Source organism: Aspergillus sclerotioniger (genome assembly GCF_003184525.1).
Source record: "Aspergillus sclerotioniger CBS 115572 chromosome Unknown BO94scaffold_11, whole genome shotgun sequence".
NCBI lineage: Eukaryota > Fungi > Ascomycota > Eurotiomycetes > Eurotiales > Aspergillaceae > Aspergillus > Aspergillus sclerotioniger.
This window is the reverse complement of record NW_020291001.1, coordinates 807,756-828,235: the sequence shown is the minus strand read 5'-3', so window position 1 is coordinate 828,235 and position 20,480 is coordinate 807,756. Positions and strand designations below refer to the sequence as shown.

The 20,480-nt window shown below is 49.1% G+C and overlaps 9 protein-coding genes across 9 annotated transcripts; 5 read left to right on the top strand and 4 right to left on the bottom strand.

Moving 5' to 3' along the window:
* The first annotated feature begins 216 nt into the window (after positions 1-216).
* BO94DRAFT_534404 (translation initiation factor eIF-2B subunit family protein) lies at positions 217-1,934 on the top strand. Its single transcript, XM_025611541.1, has 2 exons — positions 217-393; positions 439-1,934. The coding sequence occupies exons 1-2, from the start codon at positions 251-253 to the stop codon at positions 1,889-1,891; spliced, it is 1,596 nt and encodes a 531-aa protein (XP_025468540.1). The 5' UTR covers positions 217-250; the 3' UTR covers positions 1,892-1,934.
* Positions 1,935-2,736: 802 nt separating this feature from the next.
* Positions 2,737-4,176, bottom strand: BO94DRAFT_534403 (M20 family metallopeptidase). The gene has a single exon (XM_025611540.1). The coding sequence runs from the start codon at positions 4,121-4,123 to the stop codon at positions 2,864-2,866; it is 1,260 nt and encodes a 419-aa protein (XP_025468539.1). The 5' UTR covers positions 4,124-4,176; the 3' UTR covers positions 2,737-2,863.
* Positions 4,177-4,887: 711 nt separating this feature from the next.
* On the top strand, positions 4,888-6,257 carry BO94DRAFT_515153 (uncharacterized protein). Its single transcript, XM_025609907.1, has 2 exons — positions 4,888-4,966; positions 5,023-6,257. Exons 1-2 carry the CDS (start codon positions 4,961-4,963, stop codon positions 6,139-6,141), a joined length of 1,125 nt encoding a protein of 374 aa, XP_025468538.1. The 5' UTR covers positions 4,888-4,960; the 3' UTR covers positions 6,142-6,257.
* A 1,734-nt stretch (positions 6,258-7,991) lies between these two features.
* On the top strand, positions 7,992-8,945 carry BO94DRAFT_534401 (uncharacterized protein). Its single transcript, XM_025611539.1, has one exon. It carries the CDS (start codon positions 8,038-8,040, stop codon positions 8,527-8,529), a length of 492 nt encoding a protein of 163 aa, XP_025468537.1. The 5' UTR covers positions 7,992-8,037; the 3' UTR covers positions 8,530-8,945.
* A 316-nt stretch (positions 8,946-9,261) lies between these two features.
* On the bottom strand, positions 9,262-12,372 carry BO94DRAFT_565393 (Zn(II)2Cys6 transcription factor). The gene is made up of 8 exons (XM_025614493.1): positions 11,902-12,372; positions 11,771-11,794; positions 11,614-11,714; positions 11,042-11,523; positions 10,672-10,988; positions 10,194-10,619; positions 9,909-10,141; positions 9,262-9,858 (listed from the first exon to the last, which is right to left on the bottom strand). Exons 1-8 carry the CDS (start codon positions 11,932-11,934, stop codon positions 9,390-9,392), a joined length of 2,085 nt encoding a protein of 694 aa, XP_025468536.1. The 5' UTR covers positions 11,935-12,372; the 3' UTR covers positions 9,262-9,389.
* Positions 12,373-13,279: 907 nt separating this feature from the next.
* BO94DRAFT_594408 (DUF3431 domain-containing protein) lies at positions 13,280-14,303 on the top strand (the record flags this gene model as incomplete). The annotated part of the gene is made up of 3 exons (XM_025616197.1): positions 13,280-13,527; positions 13,582-14,196; positions 14,249-14,303. 3 exons carry the CDS (start codon positions 13,280-13,282, stop codon positions 14,301-14,303), a joined length of 918 nt encoding a protein of 305 aa, XP_025468535.1.
* Positions 14,304-15,187: 884 nt separating this feature from the next.
* Positions 15,188-16,411, bottom strand: BO94DRAFT_490728 (phosphatase PAP2 family protein). Its single transcript, XM_025609130.1, has 2 exons — positions 16,286-16,411; positions 15,188-16,221 (listed from the first exon to the last, which is right to left on the bottom strand). Exons 1-2 carry the CDS (start codon positions 16,393-16,395, stop codon positions 15,255-15,257), a joined length of 1,077 nt encoding a protein of 358 aa, XP_025468534.1. The 5' UTR covers positions 16,396-16,411; the 3' UTR covers positions 15,188-15,254.
* A 518-nt stretch (positions 16,412-16,929) lies between these two features.
* Positions 16,930-17,807, top strand: BO94DRAFT_545597 (uncharacterized protein; the record flags this gene model as incomplete). The annotated part of the gene is made up of 3 exons (XM_025613248.1): positions 16,930-17,236; positions 17,428-17,573; positions 17,622-17,807. The coding sequence occupies 3 exons, from the start codon at positions 16,930-16,932 to the stop codon at positions 17,805-17,807; spliced, it is 639 nt and encodes a 212-aa protein (XP_025468533.1).
* An 835-nt stretch (positions 17,808-18,642) lies between these two features.
* Positions 18,643-19,741, bottom strand: BO94DRAFT_42734 (alpha/beta fold hydrolase). Its single transcript, XM_025607451.1, has one exon. It carries the CDS (start codon positions 19,668-19,670, stop codon positions 18,774-18,776), a length of 897 nt encoding a protein of 298 aa, XP_025468532.1. The 5' UTR covers positions 19,671-19,741; the 3' UTR covers positions 18,643-18,773.
* Between the last annotated feature and the right edge of the window lie 739 nt (positions 19,742-20,480).

The window sequence follows — 20,480 nt, the reverse complement described above, 5'->3', positions numbered from 1 at the left end:
CAGCCTATATCAGCGACAGTATCGGTCGTAAGATGTCTGCGATGCTGCGATGCAGCGATAGCGTGATGTGATCATGATAAAATCCCCTCATTTGTCGGCAGTCACCCGATCATCTGACTCCTCTACCAGTTCGTTATATTCCTCGGGTTTCTCCAGGGAACTGACAGAGACGACGGTGACCCTATAAATATTTCTTCGCCGGAAGGCTTACCTATATTTCTCTCAGCTTTGCATATCCACGGTAACCAAAATGTCAACCCAAGAACAACCGCACCAATCACATCTCGAGAAGCGTTCTGTCGTTTCCTCGTTTATTTTCAATTTCCCTAAAGGTCCATGCGAGAAACCAGTGGTCGCGCTCTTTAAACGAAGTGAGAAAGTACGGACGTACAGGTTCGTTCACTATCTGCACTACCCCATACGATACTAACAATTCAGCCACCACCTCGCCCCGATATCCGGCAGTGTCAGTCGCAGCGATTCCTCCGAGCTTGAAGCCGCCTGGCGCGAACTCTCTGAAGAAACCTCCCTCGATAATTCCTCCCTCACTCTCTGGCGCACCGGGAAGCCATTCACCTTTGAAGACCCATCCGTCAATCGAGAATGGACCGTTCATCCGTTTGCATTCAAGCTCAAGGACCCATCGGAGGGAGGATCGGGTGAAAGCGCCATCAAGATTGACTGGGAACACGAGGGATGGGGCTGGTACGATCCATACTCTGTACTCAAGGATGAAAAGCTGGAAACTGTCCCACGTCTACAAGATTCTCTGCGACGAGTCTGGTTCGAGGGCGACTTGAGCGAGCGCGCAGGCAAGGCACTATCACTTGGTCTAGAGCGCATCCGTAACGACCATGAAAGCGGAGCGCAAGAGCTCACCGCGATCGCGCTTATGGCCTTCCGGGACTTCATCATCTTCACCGAAAATGGGATAAACAGCAAGGAGTGGTGGAACACAGCTCGCATGGCAGCATGGCATATCATCAAGAACGGCCGAGAAAGCATGGGCGCAGCAACTATGAATGCCCTGCTCTCTGTCTTGGATGAGATGGAGGATATTCTCAAAGACGAGGAAACAAGCTCCGAGCATAAATGGGAACGGGTGCTTTCGATGCTCGATCACCATCTAACGAGTCGGAAGAGCCGCGCCATGCAGGTGAAGGATGCGTTTGCAAATTATCTCCGATTTAGATTTCTACACCACGGGGAAACATTGGACAAGCTTACGATATTGACTGTCTCGGCGAGTTCAACAATCCGGGATAGCATACTAGATGCGTATGCTTCGCTGGATATTCGGAAGCTGGAACTCCGGATTCTGGAATCAAGACCGTTGTTCGAAGGAACGAGTATCGGTTCATCCTTGCTCTCCAACTACAAATCACGGTTCATTGACACCCCTGGCAAAGATCTAAAGGTCAAGATTTACACCGATGCATCCGCTGCCTTGGCAGCCGCCGACGTCGACCTACTCCTTCTAGGCGCCGATCGCATATCTCCCACAAAAGGCGTGAGCAACAAAACAGGATCATTACCTGCCGTGCTTTGCACCAAGCACGTCAGCCCAAACGCCCAGATCGCCGTTCTCAGCGATCTCGAAAAGATCAACTGCGCGAGTAGCATGATCGACGATGACCGCTATGAAGACAATGACCCGATGGAGGTGATCAGCGCCTGGCGCAACGATGGTGTCAATGCGGCCCGGGTGCTCGAAGACAGCATGAAGGAGGATACCTCAACCGTCGAAGTGAAAAACACCTACTTTGAATGGGTCCCGTTGTATTTTGTCGATGCGTTCGTCAGCGAAGAGGGCGTTATGGATGAGAGTCGGATTCGGGAGAAGTCGAAGGAATTGGGTGAGACGATGAAGAGATTTTTTGATGATTTGTAATTATTCTCATGAGTAGTATTTGTTAGTTAAATAGAATTGGTAGGAGTTGCGATGTACATGCAACGCGATTCATCCAGGCTTTGGTGATGCTATGACTGCCCAGTAGTCCGATTCCACAACTCAACTCAATCAATATGCAACTTATAACATTCCCGCTTCTGCATAGTGTATCATCACCTCGATATAATCTCCCCAAACCCCGCACCCCACATAAACCCATGCCCAAGCCCTCTCCCATCTTAAACCTAAAGGACTGACCGACCCCCTGTATGACAGCTAGCCACGAGCCGAGATCAACCAGTCCCATCCCAGGGAAGTCTATGCTTCCGTCCAGCTTTATAACAGCAAATCTACTCAGTACCCTGTAGCTCCCATTTCAATAATTAAATCTATCAAGTACATTCCAAATCAACCCTAATTCTAGATCTTAGAGACACTTAGCCGGCCACCTTCTCTCTCCATAGTTAGCTATATATACCCTATGATTAAATGAAAGGAGAATAGCTCTATACATATGCACGGGAGAAGATTTAGCGAGAGGTGAGTGATTATCTATTCCCTGGGTTAAGATGTGTCTATCTATACTTTCCTATTCATGTTACTGGGGTGGGGGGGAATATAAAAATTGCACTAGCTGGATTTGGTTATGCTATACACTACCGGACCAGGCTTAGTTGTATACTATATCGAGACTGCATTGTATTAGACTGTATTGGATTTAAGAGCAACGAGGGTGTCATTTTGAGTAGTTGCGAATTGGTTTTGGGAAGTGGAATGTGTTATCCATGCGGGAGAATGGCTGAGGATGCAGGGATATATCTGTAGGCAGCGTAGGGTGCGGGCATCTTGTATGTCTATACCATTCTGTTCATTGGATCTCATCCGTAGTCTAGTAACCTCCCATCTGCCCCTTATAGACTGAGCCTCTACTCCCTAAATAAAGCCTTTGGCTTGTCCCCCCACCCCAAGGCATTACTTCTTCAAAAACGTCAACGCACCCAAACACAACGCATCCACCCCAACCCTCATGGTCGGCTGAACAACCGGCGCAAACAGCGCCGAGTGATTCCCCGGAATCTCCTCCGTACGCCCCTCCCTCTGCGCCCTATCCCACACCTCGGGATCAATCCCGCCCACCAACCAAAAACAACTCGGAATGTCCCTACACGTCGCCAGAGTCGAAAAGTCCTCTGCCACATTCGTCCTCGGGACATGATCATCAAAATCCTCAAAATGCCCCGCAAACACCCCCGCCACTCTCCCCGCCACATCCCCATCATTGACCGTCGGCGGAAACCGTCTCGTCGGGGTAAACACCGGCGGCCTGGGCGACCCACTAGCCAAACACTCGGCCTCAACAATCCTCTTAATGGCCGCAATAATCCGCTCGCGAACCCCAACCCTCACCGACCGAAAATCCACCCCAATCTCCGCCCGATCCGAAATCACATTCTCCGTCTGTCCCGCCTGCAAACTCCCCACCGTCAAAACCGCCAACTCACTCGGATCCACCTCCCGACTCACAATACCCTGCAACCGAATCACAATATGCGCCGCCAGAACCACCGGATCAACCGTCTGATGCGGCTGCGAACCATGTCCCCCGCGCCCAAACACCGTAATCTTCATACTATCCGCCGCGGCCATGATCGCCCCAGCACGTGATCCCACCCTCCCCGCCCTCATCCTCATCACATGCTGTCCGAGGACGTAATCCGGGACTGGGATCCTATCGTACAACCCATCATCGACCATGGCCTGCGCGCCACCGCCCCGCTCCTCATCCGGCTGGAACAGCACAATGAGCGTTCCGCTCCACTCATCCCGCATCTTGGCGAGGGTTTCCGCGGCGGCTAAAAGGCACGTGATGTGCATGTCGTGGCCGCAGGCATGCATCACGGGGGTTTCGATTCCCGAGGAATCAGGCATGGTCGCGGTGCTGGCGTAGGGAAGTCCGGTTAGTTCTTTGATGGGGAGAGCGTCCATGTCTGCGCGGAGGAGGACGGTTTTGCCGGGTCCATTGTGGAAGACGCCTGCTAGGCCGTGGCCGCCGATTTGGGTGTGGAGGTCGTAGACTTGGAGGTTGGTGAGATGGGCGGCGAGGGTTTGCGAGGTGGATTTCTCTTGGCGGGAGAGTTCGGGGTGAGAGTGGAAGTGTTTGTAGAGGGTTTCGTAGGGGGTGAGGTCTATGGAGGAGGATTTGAGGATGGTGAAGAGGGTTGGGGGGGACATTTTGCGTTGTATGCGGGGAGGGTTGGTATGATAGGGAGATAGATGATTTTAGTTGATGACTGGGGTTATGGCGTGGGAGAGATTCTGGGGATGATGGATGTGTCACGCCATGGTTAGTTTGAAGCGATCCCGGATATAGATTAGGGTGGTTTCGGGTCCGGGCCGAGAATTAAGCATGAGGTCGATGGATATTATGTTATGTTAATCTGATCAATCTGGGCTGCACCTAAATTGCATGCTTTTCCTCGAGAGCTCTCTGTATGTACCATGTGTAAGGATACATGTAATTGGCTTTGTATGATGTAGAAGCTCAATATCTAAATTAGGATATCTAAATCGTGATATAGCCTTTCAAATGGACGTTTTTGTTGACCTTGACAAATGAGGTAACTGTTCTTGCCGCCCTGCAGGAACCTGGCACCGAGTCCCCACTTATTCATTGAACGTTTGATAAGTCGTCAGTCTTCCCGATTCATTACCGCGCCAGTTGCCGTGCTCACAAGAAATAAATATTTACTCCAAGCATGTCACGACTTACCAAGTCGACTAAAAACTATAGCTAGGCACTAGTCAGTCCTTGTATATCAGCATTTACCCACAGAAGACGAACCCGGAGTTTACAGTCAATTCTTAATTGGAGCCCAGCATAATAGTGAGTGCAGCCAGGCTTAATCATCCACGGGTGGCGTCTAACTATCACATGCATATAGCATTGCTACTTATCTCTCAACCCCGCATCATCTCTCCAGAAACAATCCTGTCAATGCGATACCATGACTCTGAGCCACCGAGTGATATCGACAGTTTGCCATATTTAATATCCCTAAGCGTGAGTTCATGATGGTAAGTTCCCGCAGAATCGCAACACCACCCAATTTAGCTCCGTTGACCAGACGGAGGAATCCATCCTCGAGATGTTCGGATCAGGACCAATACCGACTCTTCTTACTATCCTTATAACGGTCATTCCATCAGCCTCATCCATATGGACCGACCGAACAGCGCGTCAAGCCGCAGCCGCCAAAAAAAAAGCAGCTGAAGCAAGTCGCATCGCCTCTGAAAAAACAGCACAAGCGCAAGATGCAATCTACGAAGAGGCAATCAGGAACATGGCCGGAAACGAATACCGGGAGATTTGTATTCCCAGTAATGGCTTCAACGCCGGGCCGGCATTCACTATATCTTTGGCCGCGTGCATCCTTGTCGGCATCAAGCTCACGGAGCGAGTCGGGAAAGATCTCCAGATCATCGGGCTGCGACTGAGCGAAATCCGCAATGAGCTGGGCCAGCAAACAACAGCAATGATCCAAGGATGGCAGACCCACGGCTTTGGGGCGTTCATCTACTGGTTCCTTGACAATGAGATTCGAGACGCCGGTGGGGAGGCCTCTGTCGGCTGCCATGCGTTTTATGTTTATAACCCAACAACCAGCGCTAATGTCGTCTTCAAGAACTTGTTGCGAGAGAATCCACTTCCGGCATCGTTTGCAGGAATCTGTTCCGATATCGAGGCGGTGTTTCTCCTAATGTGGCAAAACCGTCAGACTCTATTCCAGACGGATCCCCAGAAAGCGAAAAACATGCAGTTCCATTTGCTTGTTCCGGCTAAAAGGTCCTTTGCCATATTTGAAAGGATGGTAATTGACAAAGGAGTCGGGAAGCTGATCATCAAAGGTCATACAGACGAAGGCACCTGCTATGCTTGGTTTAATTTTGTACGTGTGCCACGCCACGTCGTACTGCAAGATGTTGGAAACCTGGATACAGATCATGCAGACAGGGAGAGGTCGGACCGCAGATTCATATGGAGCTGGTCGACTGGAGTTGGATTCTGGTTCGCTGGGTTCATATCCACATTTGTTTTCCCTCCGGCTGGACCTTACTGTGCTGCTGGCTTCATGGGATCATGGGCAAGCGCTGCGAAGTATGGTCCGGTAGATGACGTGCTACAATCATTTCGGTCTGCTCCTCGAGTCCTGGGTCCCCCGGCGAATGTGACCAACCCTAGTGGGGCGTAAAGCCCTTCGTAGTAGGAAGGCGTGCTCTGCTATCTCAATGATGTTCTGCTTACCATTTTTAAAATTGATTTTCGCTCATTAGTCACAGCAAGGCTTTATACATTGTTCAATCTCAGACTGTCTATCAACACAACATTTATTCTTGTATAACAACCTTGCTTGTCAGCCTATCTAGCACGTAGCTCTACAGTCTTTACTATGCATATAAATAACATCTCTACCTTGCACGCCAGTATCCCGTGGGGGGGGATATATCTACTTGGTAGTAGCCTCACTGCAATAAGTAAGTAAATTCTATATAATGATAAATAGCAACACATAATCACAAATAACATTTTCAAGACCATTAACACGATCCACTACTCCTCAGGGCTTAATCTATAATAAACCCAACGCAATCAATACCCAACCAGCGGAGCGGCTTGATCCATATTATACAAGTTCTGACTGATAAGCCATCATCTAACCATAAGATCTAGAACAGTGGGACTAATTAACCAATGAAGGGGAAATGGTATTTATTCCCATTGCGAATGAACTTCAGGTGCTAGATAATCGAAATATTTTATCATAATACTTACTATATTTGAAGGGTGTTGGATAAGGTACTATTAAGGGTAATAAATAATAGTACATCTATGTGCTGACTGTCATTATGCAAAGCCCTCAGTACACATTACCATTGTATCAATAGTAGAAACAATAGCCCCTATTTACTCCCAAGGACCGATTAATCACTGATACGCGCAACCTTCTGGAAGGTTGTTTCTTTGTCTAGGGATATATAGTATCTTCACTTGATCTCGTTTAACCCACTCTGTATAGTGAAGATTTGATTAGATAGAATAAAACCTTTCTTTGATATATATGCTTATTCGAGGTCCGTAGACAGTTCAATTCTGTAAAGGCATCTTTGGTGAATAACGGAGCAGTGTTGAACAAATTGAAGTCCTGTGGTGGGATATATAGTCTCTAGTGGAGACCGGGAGTAGAAGAGATTATTGCAAGCTGTTCCGTTAACTAATGGAAAAAGTAATCGGACAAGAAGGTAGATCGCTCTAATACGCACTGATTGGACTCTATTATCTTACCATACTTCTTCTATGGAGATCCTCCTACCGATGAGCGAGGGACGCGTGGGGACACATCGTAGAAGGTTGACTGACTCCTGTGTTTTTTGTTCATTTTGATTAACATACTGTCTAGATGGGTTTTGGCTTCCCTCGCGACAGAACGCAAGCCATTTGTAAGTCTATGGATGAGGACTGTCTTCTTCCCATTGAAAGTAGGTTAGTGCAGCTTAAGAACGTAGCAAAATGGCTTGTGGTGTTGATAGAACACTGGTTTTTGTTGCTGTTCCTTGGAGTACTACTAATTGAACTGCGTGCGACTCTGTGGCTGTTTGCTTTTCGTGATCAATGGATTATACTGAGGGCAGGAATATATCTCCACTTCGTTACGCTGTGCATAAAAGCACTGGTATCTGGCGTTGAAGAGAATGCTCGAATGTTAGGCCGATATCACACCCGTCCCTTTCGAGGAACGGCATGATAAGGCTGGGGGTTGGGAGACCCGGAATGCCCCTCACAAGTGCAAGGGCTTTTCTTTCTCCAATGGCAAGCAGATCATAAGTGTTCAGGCATAGGCAGCTAGCTAGCTAGCTAGTAATCAGTGGGCCTTTCCTCCTCCTAAGAGGCCAACCGATCAATACCCTTATCTGACCGAACTGATTGGCCTACCAGTTCTTTGTCCCTAGCTATGACCGGAAATATCATGTGACAATCAACAGGGGTCAGAGACAGGATATAAGGATAAGAATAGGCTGCCGCATTCCCAGCAGCTACCTACCTAGCTCCCCAACACTCCCCCTCTGCCTCCAACCTGCCAATCATCACAATGCAGTTCCGCTATTCCACCGGTACCAACGAACCAACAGACTTCCCCTGGGAAGCCGCCATCCCCGTCTCCACATTCTGGGACTCATTCACCTTCAAAGACGCCGCCTGTATTATCAAGGCCATTCCCGTCGAGGAACTCGAACAACATGACCTCGATACGCGATACGGATCTGCAACCCAGCCGGAGAAAATAGCCGTTGCGCTTGATATCCTCCGGGAAAGGCTCCAGCGCGAGGAAGCCAAATACCCACCTCCGGCTGAGTTTTGCACGGCGGACCATAATGCTTGGAGTCATCTCTGGTTGGCAATCGCGGCTACCAGTATGGATCTAGGTCAGGTAGATGTGGCCGAAGAAGCACATCGAACCCTTGTCGTCAAACGACTGGATCCGAACGACTTGGTACCTGCCAACAATCTTTGTGCATTTTTGGCTAGGAATACCACCAAGTATGATGAGGCTATAACCTTGGCTGGGCCATGCAAGGAATGATTGGATAAGAAACTGGGGAGGGGCGTCGCCCCAGGCGATTGGGGTGCGCAGGAATATCGCGGAGGCGGAGTGGAAACGAGGGGATCGGGAGCGTGCTCGGGAGATGATTGCGGAGGTTTTCGAGTGTATTGATGAGTTGAAGGGGAGTAGGTTTGCTGTGTATGAGGATGATGAGAGAGAGTATGCTCGAGGATGGGAGGAGGAGCTGAAGAAGTGGCAGGGTTAGTTTGTGTTGTTGTTTACTAAACTGGGGGTTGAAGACAAGAACACTGTATCGCATGTAGCTAAGATGTCAGGTTTATCCATGTGACGTGGAACTTCTTAGGAAAGTATAAACAGGAGATAGAGGTGAAGGATCCTAGTTAGTAGAAAGAAAGAAAGGTCAGCGAGAACAGCTAGTGGAGGACCCAACTTGGTGCCCCAGGTCTCTAAACCATTTTGCCTGATCACCCGAAACGGAGAGGTGGCAGAAATGGGACGCGATCTGTCCTCTAAGGTATTTTATAATGCGTTTCCACTTCTCGTAGGACGAAGAATAAGAAGTGCGTCAGAAGGATCTGTTGTTGGGTATCCATCAATCTTCCGATGGTCTCTCATGAGAGTGACAGCCCACAAACTAGAAAAGAGTAAGAGATGTGACGGGATTGCTCACGTGGTTAAGAAGATATGGTACACTGGTATAGTACATGACATGACTACCAAGCACAGAAACAGGCTAAGTAAACGAACGTGGTCTGGAGAATGAATATGGGAATCAATAACATCACAACCAACGCTGCACCAAACTCAAGGAAGAAAAAGTACATAGATATAAAACAAGTCTAGCCCCTAAATCCCAACAGAATCCATCAGCGCAGCATTTATTGATAGCCTCCCGGGCTGACATTCGGATTTCCCGAGTCCACCCATTCAAGCGACGGCTGTATATCATACAAATCCCACATCTGGGCGTTGTTCCATGCCGAAATCATCGGATCTATGACACTATCCCCGACCACATCCAGACGAGATGAGTCGAACATGCTGGTATCAACTGGAGGTATGCCTGTTTCTAGTGCAACATTCGGCTGGAATTCGGGCACGGTTGTCAGATCTGGCGGCATATAAATCGGGCTAATACTATCTGATTCTCCTTGCACAAGAGGACTGCACAAGGCAAGGAATGTGGTAAATAGGTGGTATAGTTTGGCGATCGCTGGGTTAGAGTCGATGAATCGGTACAGTCCTTTGGTGGTGTCTCGCATAAGTTGGAAGTCTTCCAGACTGGATGTTCCTACTACATTGCAGAACAGAAGGTAAAAGGGTGTCATGGGGTAGAAGAGGACAGTCCTAATGATTGTCAGATCATGTCAGACACAGACGGGTAGAATGCTACTCGCCATGATAGGAACATCGGGTATGCATCAACAAAGGTATCGTCGTCATTGAGAATCTTCTGTAACCGGCCTAAAGCCTCGAGGGCATGTCGGGCATTTGCCAGACACTCTTCCCGACCTTGTGGTCGCTCTTGTATCTTAGAGGCGCAGTGCAATATAGTGGCCAGGATAGCGTAGTATCGGAACTCGGTTGCAATCCATTCCACCTGAAAAAGGCGTGGGGAATTGACACATCGCTTAGGCATGATTAGAGCACAGTAGGGAGGAAACCTGAGAATGATCACATACCTCGTCAATGACGCTCCGCAGTGAGACCAGGTCCTGGACTATTGCGCCCAGTTTCGTGGCCACTTTATTGCGGTCACTAGGTCCATTCCGACCGCAGATTAACTCCAGCGCGGCCTCTTGAACTTGGGCGAGCTCGACGACCGTCTTCACAATCATGCCGAGCGGGACGCCATCATCGAGCGGTACCAGTATTGATGGGTTGATTTTTAACCTTGGTAATGAAGGGGGTCGCAACAGAAGCATGCTCAGCATTTTATCGAGATAGAAGCAAGAAAAGAGACATTGGCGGGCGTCCTCATCCTCCTGGCTCCGCACCGGGGTATCCTCTCGGATGGTGTGATAATTCATAGTGACAAGAAGTTGCGAAGCGAATGCCGTCAGTGTCCAACCTCGTGTTGGGTTTCCTTGCATCTGATGCAGCAATGCCTAGTTCTGATTAGCCCTTCCACTGAGAGATGAAGTAATAGTTGCAACATACACCCGATAGTAATGCTTGCACCAGAGATATGGAATAGGTTCCGACAAAGTTGATTTGATCCAATACCTTCACGGCCGCCAACGCATATTTTTCCTGTGTCCTTTTGATGTGTGTGCGAAGCCATGGGGTCAAGAGCCTTTGTGGAACGCGGGCGAGGAAGAATAAAGCTTTGGTGTATACACATACTCGATAGTGCAGAGATGTCTGTCTATCGAGCTTCCCCTCCGCAAGGGAGAGGCTCATATGCTCGAGACCTTTAACCGATACATGGTCGGGCCAGTGGAAGTGGTTCCCGGTAGAGAGCGAATGTGGCATGTCTATGTGATGTTAGAAGGATGTCACCGTAGCTACCTGATCCTGCAGTACGAACTCAACGACATCATGAGGTATGTTTCCAGAGAGAATTCTTCCAGGTCCGACTCGTCCTGATATTCTGCATGCTTGGCGTTGCCACCGAAAAACCTAGACTCCAAGGAAGAACTCGATAACTTGTTGACCAACGACAAAGCGTTCTCAAGCACAGTGCGTCTATTCAGAGACAAATGATCACTGTGCTGCAGCTCCTGTTGGATGAAACGTTGCGCCTCGGAGACTTGATGGATCGGAATGTTCTCAGCCACGGCTGGAGACTCGGTGGCTCGATGGAAAGCAACATTTACATTGGGGGCCCTGCCAGTCTGGGATCTGGAGCTTGGAGGATGAGAAGACGTGTTAGGGTCTATTTTAGAACCGTTCACATCATCCCCGTCTCGTGAATGATGACCGGGGTCTTGTGCAGATGCCTGCACAACACTTGGTGGGTAGGAAATGAATTGCTCAAGGGTTGATAGCCTGTCCGATAGTCCGGCGATTCTGGACAGGGTGTTACAATCCAAAACGCCAGAGATGATCGGACATATTTGGAGAAGAATGGATTTGCCCTGAGGTCTCTGACTGACTTACCGGGAAACCCTTGGACGCATACTGCGCCTGGGCCGGGAGCGCCGACATTCTGCCCGCGCATCAACGCAATTCATGCAGGGATCCAGCCGGTCACATTTCACCTGAGGTGCATGTGTTAGGTGAGGATGACGGTAAAGAAGCGGATGAAGTGACGAACCTTCCTCGAGTGGCAAAGATCGCACTTGATTAAGCCAGGGCTGAATATCAGCCTTCATGGGAACATTCGTCTTGAGCAGGCAAAGAAACACATCCACATTTTTGATATAGAGACCTTGAGCATAGACTTACAGCGGATCTTTCCAGTACCATCTGTGTGGCCATCGTGGCATTCGTCTCTCACTCGACAGAATGCAAGCACCAATGACAACGGTGAGTTTTTCGGGCAATTGATGATCGGACATCCGAACATCCGGCTGAAACTGGTATCACGTCTGATAGAGGCGGGCTTGGAGCGATATAAAGCCAACGCAGAAGAGAAGGGGATATAAATTGGACAAGCTGGAAGACAGAGTCTGATAATGACTTGGCGCGTGGGTGATGTTTGCTTGCGGGCACTGGGGATGGTATTACCAAATGAAAGGGGTAATTTTCGGTTCGGTCTGGGGCACCGGCAGAACCTTTGGATGGACCGATGGAGACTTCTGGGTCGGTCCTCGCACGAGTATTCCTAGCCCATCTTCATTGGTAGAAAGGTTACCGCATGGCAGTGAAGACTGAAGAGGCCTCCTTATGACGTGGACCAAAAATCCATCATGCAAAAGAATGATGGAGTAAAGGGCAACTCAGCACGAGATCAAAGAGGAAATCTCAAAACCATGCCTCGCTAAATTAAGCTTGGCTCTAACCTGCAACGGCAAAGCCGAGGCCTACCGTCCCAAACCAGGCCACGTACACTCGATAAGGTTTTCCGGATTCTCTAGGCTTCCGTATACGCAAAACTGTATTCACTAGTTAGCAACAAATTGAGAGGCTTATTCTGATGGCTGAGCTTACGGCATAGAGATTGTTAGAAGACAAGCTAATACAGGTGGGGGCATACAGGCAGAAAGGAGGCTGTGTCCTGGGCAGTAGATACACGCTAGCCGGCCCTTACAATTTTATCAATCAGTGCGGCCTTTTCGCCTCCGTGCCCGGATTTGCAATAGTCCATGGCAAAGCTAGCCTTTTTAGGTTCTGGAAGAGTGAAACCCACCGAGTGAAAGACACACATTTGCGCTATCCGAGGATGAGGATCAAGAGAGATTCTTATGGTTATGAGAATACTAGGGAACATGCAGCGCCTACTTGTATGTGTTGCGCTCTATCGAGCGAGCGACTTGCACTCCAGTTTCTGTCTCGATGAGTACGGATTTGAAAAATACCGGCTATCCGGGTAGTCGGCTCAACTCGCCCACGGGTGCCTTGGCTACTACCAAGCTTCTGTAGTGCTCAATGGTGCGACTCCGGTGGAGCTGCACAAGTACTTTCTGCATTCGACGCCCGGGTGAAGGTTTAGACGAAACCAGTCACGATATACCAATAGTCAATGTGCTTTGATCCCTGGATTTAAGACCACGGATTACGTATGTCCTTAGAGGCACGGAAATATAGAGATGGCGGAGTCCCTGGTAGACAGTTCGACAATACCACCCAAGCATCCGTGTCTTGTTTGCTGCCGTGACTCAACATGAAATGGGTTCTGCGACTTTTACTTTGCTCGAGTCTATTCCTCCTCTTCCCATTGTTTCTGCTGAAAACCCATCTCGAGGATCTCTGGGATCAGTATGGCACAGAACAATACTTACTTGATTGGTTGGACCTTGGCTGGTCACGTAAAGAGATAAGGCCTTTTCCAGTCAGCCCCGGGGAAAAGGTCGTGGTGGTTGCAAAGCTGCAGGAGGAAAATACCGAGTGGATTGAGGAAGAACTGCCCGAGTAAGTAGGGTAGCATTAACCCGAAACATTCACTAACGTGGCTTTTATCTGAAGCTGGGAACGAGCTATCTATATTGTCAATCCATCTCCAGCGATCCTGGCCGACGACCAACAGCTCAAAACGCCCCTTAATAAGGGTCATGAGTCTATGGCTTATCTGACTTACCTAATAGAGCATTATGATAGGCTTCCATCGACTATTGTCTTTCTCCACGCGCACCGGTCGGGGTTTTTCAGGGCGTGGCATGTTGACGCACCCTTGCATGACAATGCCTGGGCAGTGAGATCATTGAAGCTCGGGTTCGTCCAGAGGAATGGATATGTTAACTTGAGATGCAATACAAACCCTGGATGCAAGAAGGATCAATACCACAATGCCCACATCACGGATGAAATTTTCACAGAGATCTTTGAAGGCACCAGCACACCACCCCGAAACCGGACGGACATTGAGCCTGCAGATGATCAAAAGTTCCTTCCGATTCCTGACAAGGTTGCAGTAGCATGCTGTGCACAGTTCGCGGTCTCGCGGCAGCAGGTGCTCGAGAGACCGCGCGAAGATTACGTCAAGATACGACAGTGGGTTATTGACACCGATTTGGATGATGCTCACAGCGGTCGAGTCATAGAGTTTCTTTGGCACATAATATTTGGCAAGAAATCTGTTTAGTAGGTTTGAATAATGCTTGTCCGCGGTGTTCTGAGCTGACTTGATTTCTAGTTGTCCGGACGAGGAGGTATGCTATTGCCAAGTGTTTGGGCAATGCTGGATATGACTGCACCTGTGCTCACCTGTATAATTAATCTGTTCTTTTATTATACAAAATTCGTTAGCTCTTACCATATTCTTTCCAGTGCCATGCTCCGGCAGGATGGTCGGAGTGCAACCAGAACCGGTAGCATACAGCAGGCAAGACACTTCTCCACAATCAGCAAGTACAATCCAGGGTATTTGATTGAACAAGGACGCAACCATCGCCTGATTCTCGGGGAACATTGGCCCGGGGAACATTAGCCCCCACAGAGAATAGGAGAATAGATTGCAACAAGCCCAATCCCTCACCTACCTACCACCCAACACACTACTCTCCTACCCCTTGATCCCTGCTCAATGTACACGAATGTCTGCCTAGTACATGTACAGGTCACGACACATCCTTCCGGATTTGGTCGGAAGTTCGGACATCCGAGAGTCAAGATATGCCGCACAGGCAGTGCTACATTCTCTGCAACTCGTTGGACCCCTTCAAACGATGACCAATATCAACCCAAGAGTACTATGAAAAGCATCGTAATGGATGGGGCTGAGTGTTCCACGTGCACAATCCCCAGACCCTCATTGCACACGGTGATGGTCGTTTGAATAGAAATTGACTGGGCGACCCACAGAAAATCCACGGCAAGATCTGCGGTGGGTCAGTCCCGGCTGTGCCCTCGAGACTTTTTGCCGCATTGGTCTGTGTGTTGGACAGGGTCGGATTATCAATCAGTTTCTGTCTCTGTGTTGCTTGTTCGTTGCTTGGCTGTTTGGGTTTGGGGTTGGGGTTGCCTCGTGGGTGTTACGCTGGAGATGATTCGATATGTCTGCGCCCCATCTCGGTAGCATATGCACTGCCTCGGTCTGATAGTGACGGGAGAATATTCAGAACATATTCAGACAGTATGCAAGCTCATGTAGGTACAAAATTTCAACCAAATAGGAACTATCCAATAGCAGCAATATCACTCTACGGGTTCGCAACCCGTAACATTCCCTGCGACCCGTTCATAGCGCCAAGCTCTAAATCCTCATAACCATCTCGAGTAGTCGAGGCCCGGGTTTCAACTCCACTCCCCGATCCCTCGGATCCAAACCCAGTTCCAAATGCCCTGGTGCTGGATCTTGCCCCCCAGGCCCATCCACCATACCCCTGTCCCGCAGGAGCATGATACCACAAAAAGCCCAAGATAGCAAAGCCGATCCCAATAAGACTGCCTCCCAGAATATCCCACCCAGCGTGCATATAGTCCATGTAGCGACTCGCACAGATATAGAAAGCACCCCCAACAGGCACCGCGATAAGCACCAGGAGATACAAAGGCGGAGCCGCTACCGCAGAAGCCCGATTATGGGATGACTTTGTGGGACCGCCGACGGAGAACATCGACCGAATAGGAATAGAAACTGAGAACTTAGCCCCCAGCCAAAGTGAGAGATAGAGAAGACCAGCCCAGGAGAAAGAAGAGTGACCCGACGGGAAAGCAGCAAACCCGGCTTTGATGATAGCAGAGTCTGCATTCTGACAGATGGCCGATGTTACCAGGATGGGTGATTCTTCACGCTGGAGACCGAGGCCGCCGACCGCGTACGCAGTGATGTTGGTCATATCGGGTTGGCATCGGGCGAGGAGATCCGGTCGCGGCTTACCCACCACATCCTTCAGACCGGAGGTGAGGAAGAAAGCACCGGCCAAACTAAGGGCCAGTCCTAGCCATCCAGCGTGCCATTCCCAGAGACGACGGCTCCAGGGACCGGGGGTAAGGAGGCAGATAAGGACAATCAGGATGGCAGGAACAGCGCAGGCGATGATCCCGACGATCACGATCGATACTGTGTCGGTTTTGAGGGGGTAGGAGATGCTTGCGTCGTCTAGGGAGAAAGCATGTTCAGAGCCAGTGATTTTGTACAGAATGGCGCCTATGATTGCGAGTAAACTAGGCGATCGGATGATGTGTTAGCGATTAGTTTTGACAGTGAAGAAGGGTTGGGCAATCGAACATGATGAATACCCAGTCAAGCACGTAGGAGCAGACCACGCGTTTCGAGGTTCGCTTGGGTTCCCCGGATAGCAGGCCGAAGCCGCCATTGTCCTGTGGTGTTGATGCCATGATGGTGTACAAAAACATGAAGATGGTAGAAGACCAGGTACCAGGCTGTGCCCCGAAGGGATCTTATACCGGTGGGTCAATCGATTTGAAATGACACGGCATCTCCTGGTTCCATCTTGGCATCCGGACTGAGAAATCCAATAAAAACCGATGGGGCCATAAATAGATGCCCCAGTCCTTAATAGGTATGGCTGTCTGGCTACTTGCTTACTCGTACAAAGTCTTTAGACTTTATCTACATGTCCCCCCCTATCTAGTCGTTCCAGCCTTTCAAAGCCACCCACTGTATACTTCAATTCAAGTCTTATAGGATATGGGCAAGAGAATTCTGGGCCTTTTGTTCTCTCTATAATTTTAGAGAAAACCTCAGTTGGGATTTAATTCATACCGAATATGGAAGTAGCTATGGAAAGGCAGGTACATCACATTAACCAAAGGCTAGAGGTCCATCTTAAATAGTATTGACCCCCTCCCTCCATATCTTCCTTCTCATCCTCATTCTCTGCGTACTCTTTTCACTATTACCAAGTCACTATGTCTTCGAACCCCAATGCAAGGTTGCGAAGAACAATGCCCAGCTTTGAGGTCCCACTAACTCCCGAACAACAACACCTTCACAGAGTAGTTACTTATGAACTTGACCGTATTGAAGGCCCGGGATTCAGGGAATATCGCAACATCCTAACCTACAATTTTGACAAGATCAAACTCATCATCAAAATATATTCAGTGGTCGAGAAGAGTCCGTCCTTCTGGATGACCCATGAAAAGGTTCTTGCTTTTACAAGTGGCTTCTTCACGCCACCTGAGAGCCTCAACGTGCACCTCAGTGCTCCCATTAGTGAGCCTCCAATTATCCAACCAAGTTCTATCTATATACAATGCTCATCATGAATATAGGCGCTCATCAATTCTTTGCCCCCTACGAGGGCACTTACAAAGAGTCTGCTGCCTGCTTCTAGGGATCAGGTGGAGATTTTACAATGCCCACTATCGTCATGGAATGCGGGGGATACGCAACTCGCAAATCAGTCCTCAAAGTCGAGAAAAACATATGGTTCAATGGAGTAGGGGGCTTTGTCAATGTTGTGATGATTGTGAAATGGTCACGTCGGTTTCGGCAAATCAATGGCTCGCTTGACGTTTGGAGAAAGGGCGAGCGCAATCCGACCAGCATGGTAAGTGTCAATTGCTTGAGAAATTCCCCAGTTCTTACATGACGATAGCCAATTTTCCCAGCCCCTCCAAGAGGGAGCCCTCCACAAACTGTCACAATTTACAGGAAGGATTTTTACCCTGAAGGCGAGGTACCTGCCGGACGGAACCCAAATGACACATTGTTATGGGATCTAGACGTTCTTCGGGCTTTTGCAAGAACTGCAATTGAACTGGAGGGTTATCATCCTGAGTGATAGGATTAATTGGCATTTCTTTGATTGGTATCGTTAAATTGGTAGTATACGATGAGAAGTAGACACAACACTCGTTAGTAATACTTACAAGATTGTCTCCGCTGCCATTGGTAGTCTAAAATGTCAATATTCTATAATCCAGGAGATGTCCGTAATATAACTGACAATTGCCAAATAACACTTGTCATGTAGCATCTATCCACGTGTCCGACAACTGTCTATAAAATGGTCAACCAAACCCCCCAACCACCTTTCGTCTTCCACCTTTCATCCACCACCATCCACCACCATCCACCACCATCCACCACCATCCACCACCATCCACACAATCCACACAACCCACCAAAATGCCCTTCTACTTCCTGAACATCCCAACAACCCTCTTCCCCGAATACCAACACCACCACCTCCGATACCAAAACTAATACCAACCCCCCTCCCCACCCCACCAAAACACCATCACCATCCAAATCCCCATAACCAACCACCACCAAACAACCCACACCCACAGCTCCCTCCACGACAGAGGCATACACATCAACACCGCCTCCACCCAAAGCACCAACATCAAGTCAGATCTGTCCTTTCAGCTATTGGGTGTCTCCGAGACATGGACTCCGGTCTGGAAAGTAGAGGAGATTAATCCTGTTCCGCCCGTGGACCTTGCTGATGTGGCGGTCGCTGTCAGGGACTCGTATCGAGGGCATCCAATTGGGACGGTTCTGGGCGGGTTGGGAATTATGGCGTTTGCTTGGGTGTTTGGGAGGGTGATGAGGTTGGGGTGTAGGGGTGGTATTGATGGGGGGGGGGGGGGTTATGATGTTATGAATGATGAATGATGGATATCTCTGCTCTGTGTTGTGTTACTAGTTGTTGTATAATCACACTCTTTCTCACTTGCAATTACATTCCATGAATAATTACCATCACCATCTAAACAAAGCATACATACAACCCTACATAGGGCTACCTATCAACCCTCCCCAAAAACCCCCGCACCACCTCCCCCACCACCTCCGGCCTATCCTCCATCACAAAATGTCCCCCTCCATCAATAACACTCAATTCCGCCCCCGGAATACACCTCTTCAGATTCTCCCCCCACTGCAAAACCTGCCACCTATCCTCCCTCCCCCAAACAATCATCACCGGCACCCTCCCCAACTCCCCAATCCGCCCAGCCACCTCCATCGTATGTCTCGAATCATAATGCTTCACCTGATGTTGAAAGAAACTCGCCTGTCCGACCGGATTCGAAATATATTCTAAATATGCATCCAAACTCCCTTCCTCCTCCATTCTCATCTTTCCTGTATCTGTGACCGTGGAAAGTATCCACTCTTTGAAATGTTCCCGATGGGTTCCATTCGGGGCCTGGATAAGGGTTTCTAGACCTTCTTGCATTTGGGCTTTCGTGCGTTCGGACGGATAGCTATTGAAACTGACCGTGTCGATTAAGGTAAGGGAGAGGATATTGATTTTGTCCGGGTGGAGGATGCAGAAGCGTTGGGCGATGCCGCCGCCGATGTCGTGCGCGATTATATGTGCGGAGGTGATGGACCAGTGGTCGAGGAGGGAGAGGAGGATAGGTACTTGCCCGCTGATGGAAGTGTCGGTTTTTGGGTCCCAGGGGCGTTCGGAGAGGCCGTAGCTGAGAAGGTCGTACACGTGGACTTTGTAGCCCGTGGTGGTGAGTGGGGGGATGATGTGGCGCCAGATGAGGGATGAGGAGGGGGTGCCGTGGATGAGGATTATGGGGGTGGGAGTGGTGGTGGAGGTGGAGGTGGGGGGGCTGTGGATGCCGTAGGCGATGCGGTGGTTGTTGATGAGGATGTGTTCGGTGACTACGGGGGTGGGAGGCATGGTGGTGGTGGTGGTGGGTTGTGGATGTTGGATGTTAGAGGAAGGGGGAGGGTTGGCTTTTGAGGTGTAGGGTGATGGTTGTTATAAGGCTTAGGTGCAGCCTGAGGGACATGGATAATGCGGGGAACTAAGTGAATCATCGCTGCCTAGGAATCCCTGTCTTGTTCTTTGTCCTAGCCGCGGTTGAGGGCAGATGTGTACATCGTCCTCTGAGGACTGTGATGATGTCAGCAATGTATCTAGTTAGTTACCCCGGTTATCTGATTAATTGATGCAAATGAGAAGCTGCTTATGTGTGTATGAAAGGAGACATTGTAGCCACATCTTCCTTTTACTCTACCCGCATGACTAGACAGCCACTATAATATTACGATGGCCTAAGGCATGTACGGCCTTGGAAGTGAATAGAAAGCCTCAGGCATCGTAGATCCAAACAGTAAAGATTCTGTGAGTCATCAAATAAGCCATTCCTAATATGGTAGGCGAATTAAGCAATAATATAGTTGTACTAAATTGGAGACATCAAACAATATCCACCTAGAAGGGTGTGTTACTGTTAACAACCAGCTTGACTGAAAAAGCAGGTGCGAGTGTATCTTGGTTATGATGGCAGTCCCGAATATGATTCAGAAAGCATGCAATTTAGAGCGGTAAGAGTTTTCAAAAGACCAGAAGAACATAACGATTAGAGAAGGGTGAGAATAGACGAAACAACCCTCTGACTAGTGACTACCCCCTCCATTCTTAAGGAAGCCTTGATATAGATAGCCTGACTGCCAAGCCGGAACAGGAACGCTAAGTTTCCTAGTA

Bases quoted from the DNA above. Each gene is read 5' to 3' on its own strand.
- BO94DRAFT_534404 (XM_025611541.1), top strand. From the start codon at position 251: ATGTCAACCCAAGAACAACCGCACCAATCACATCTCGAGAAGCGTTCT. The intron at 394-438 runs GTTCGTTCACTA...CTAACAATTCAG, and splicing joins GAGAAAGTACGGACGTACAG to CCACCACCTCGCCCCGATAT.
- BO94DRAFT_534403 (XM_025611540.1), bottom strand. From the start codon at position 4,123: ATGTCCCCCCCAACCCTCTTCACCATCCTCAAATCCTCCTCCATAGAC.
- BO94DRAFT_534401 (XM_025611539.1), top strand. From the start codon at position 8,038: ATGCAGTTCCGCTATTCCACCGGTACCAACGAACCAACAGACTTCCCC.
- BO94DRAFT_565393 (XM_025614493.1), bottom strand. From the start codon at position 11,934: ATGGCCACACAGATGGTACTGGAAAGATCCGCT. The intron at 10,989-11,041 runs GTTCGTACTGCA...AACATCACATAG, and splicing joins ATACCTCATGATGTCGTTGA to ACATGCCACATTCGCTCTCT. The intron at 10,620-10,671 runs GTATGTTGCAAC...AATCAGAACTAG, and splicing joins TGCAAGCATTACTATCGGGT to GCATTGCTGCATCAGATGCA.
- BO94DRAFT_490728 (XM_025609130.1), bottom strand. From the start codon at position 16,395: ATGGCATCAACACCACAGGACAATGGCGGCTTCGGCCTGCTATCCGGG. The intron at 16,222-16,285 runs GTTCGATTGCCC...CCGATCGCCTAG, and splicing joins CTTGACTGGGTATTCATCAT to TTTACTCGCAATCATAGGCG.
- BO94DRAFT_42734 (XM_025607451.1), bottom strand. From the start codon at position 19,670: ATGCCTCCCACCCCCGTAGTCACCGAACACATCCTCATCAACAACCAC.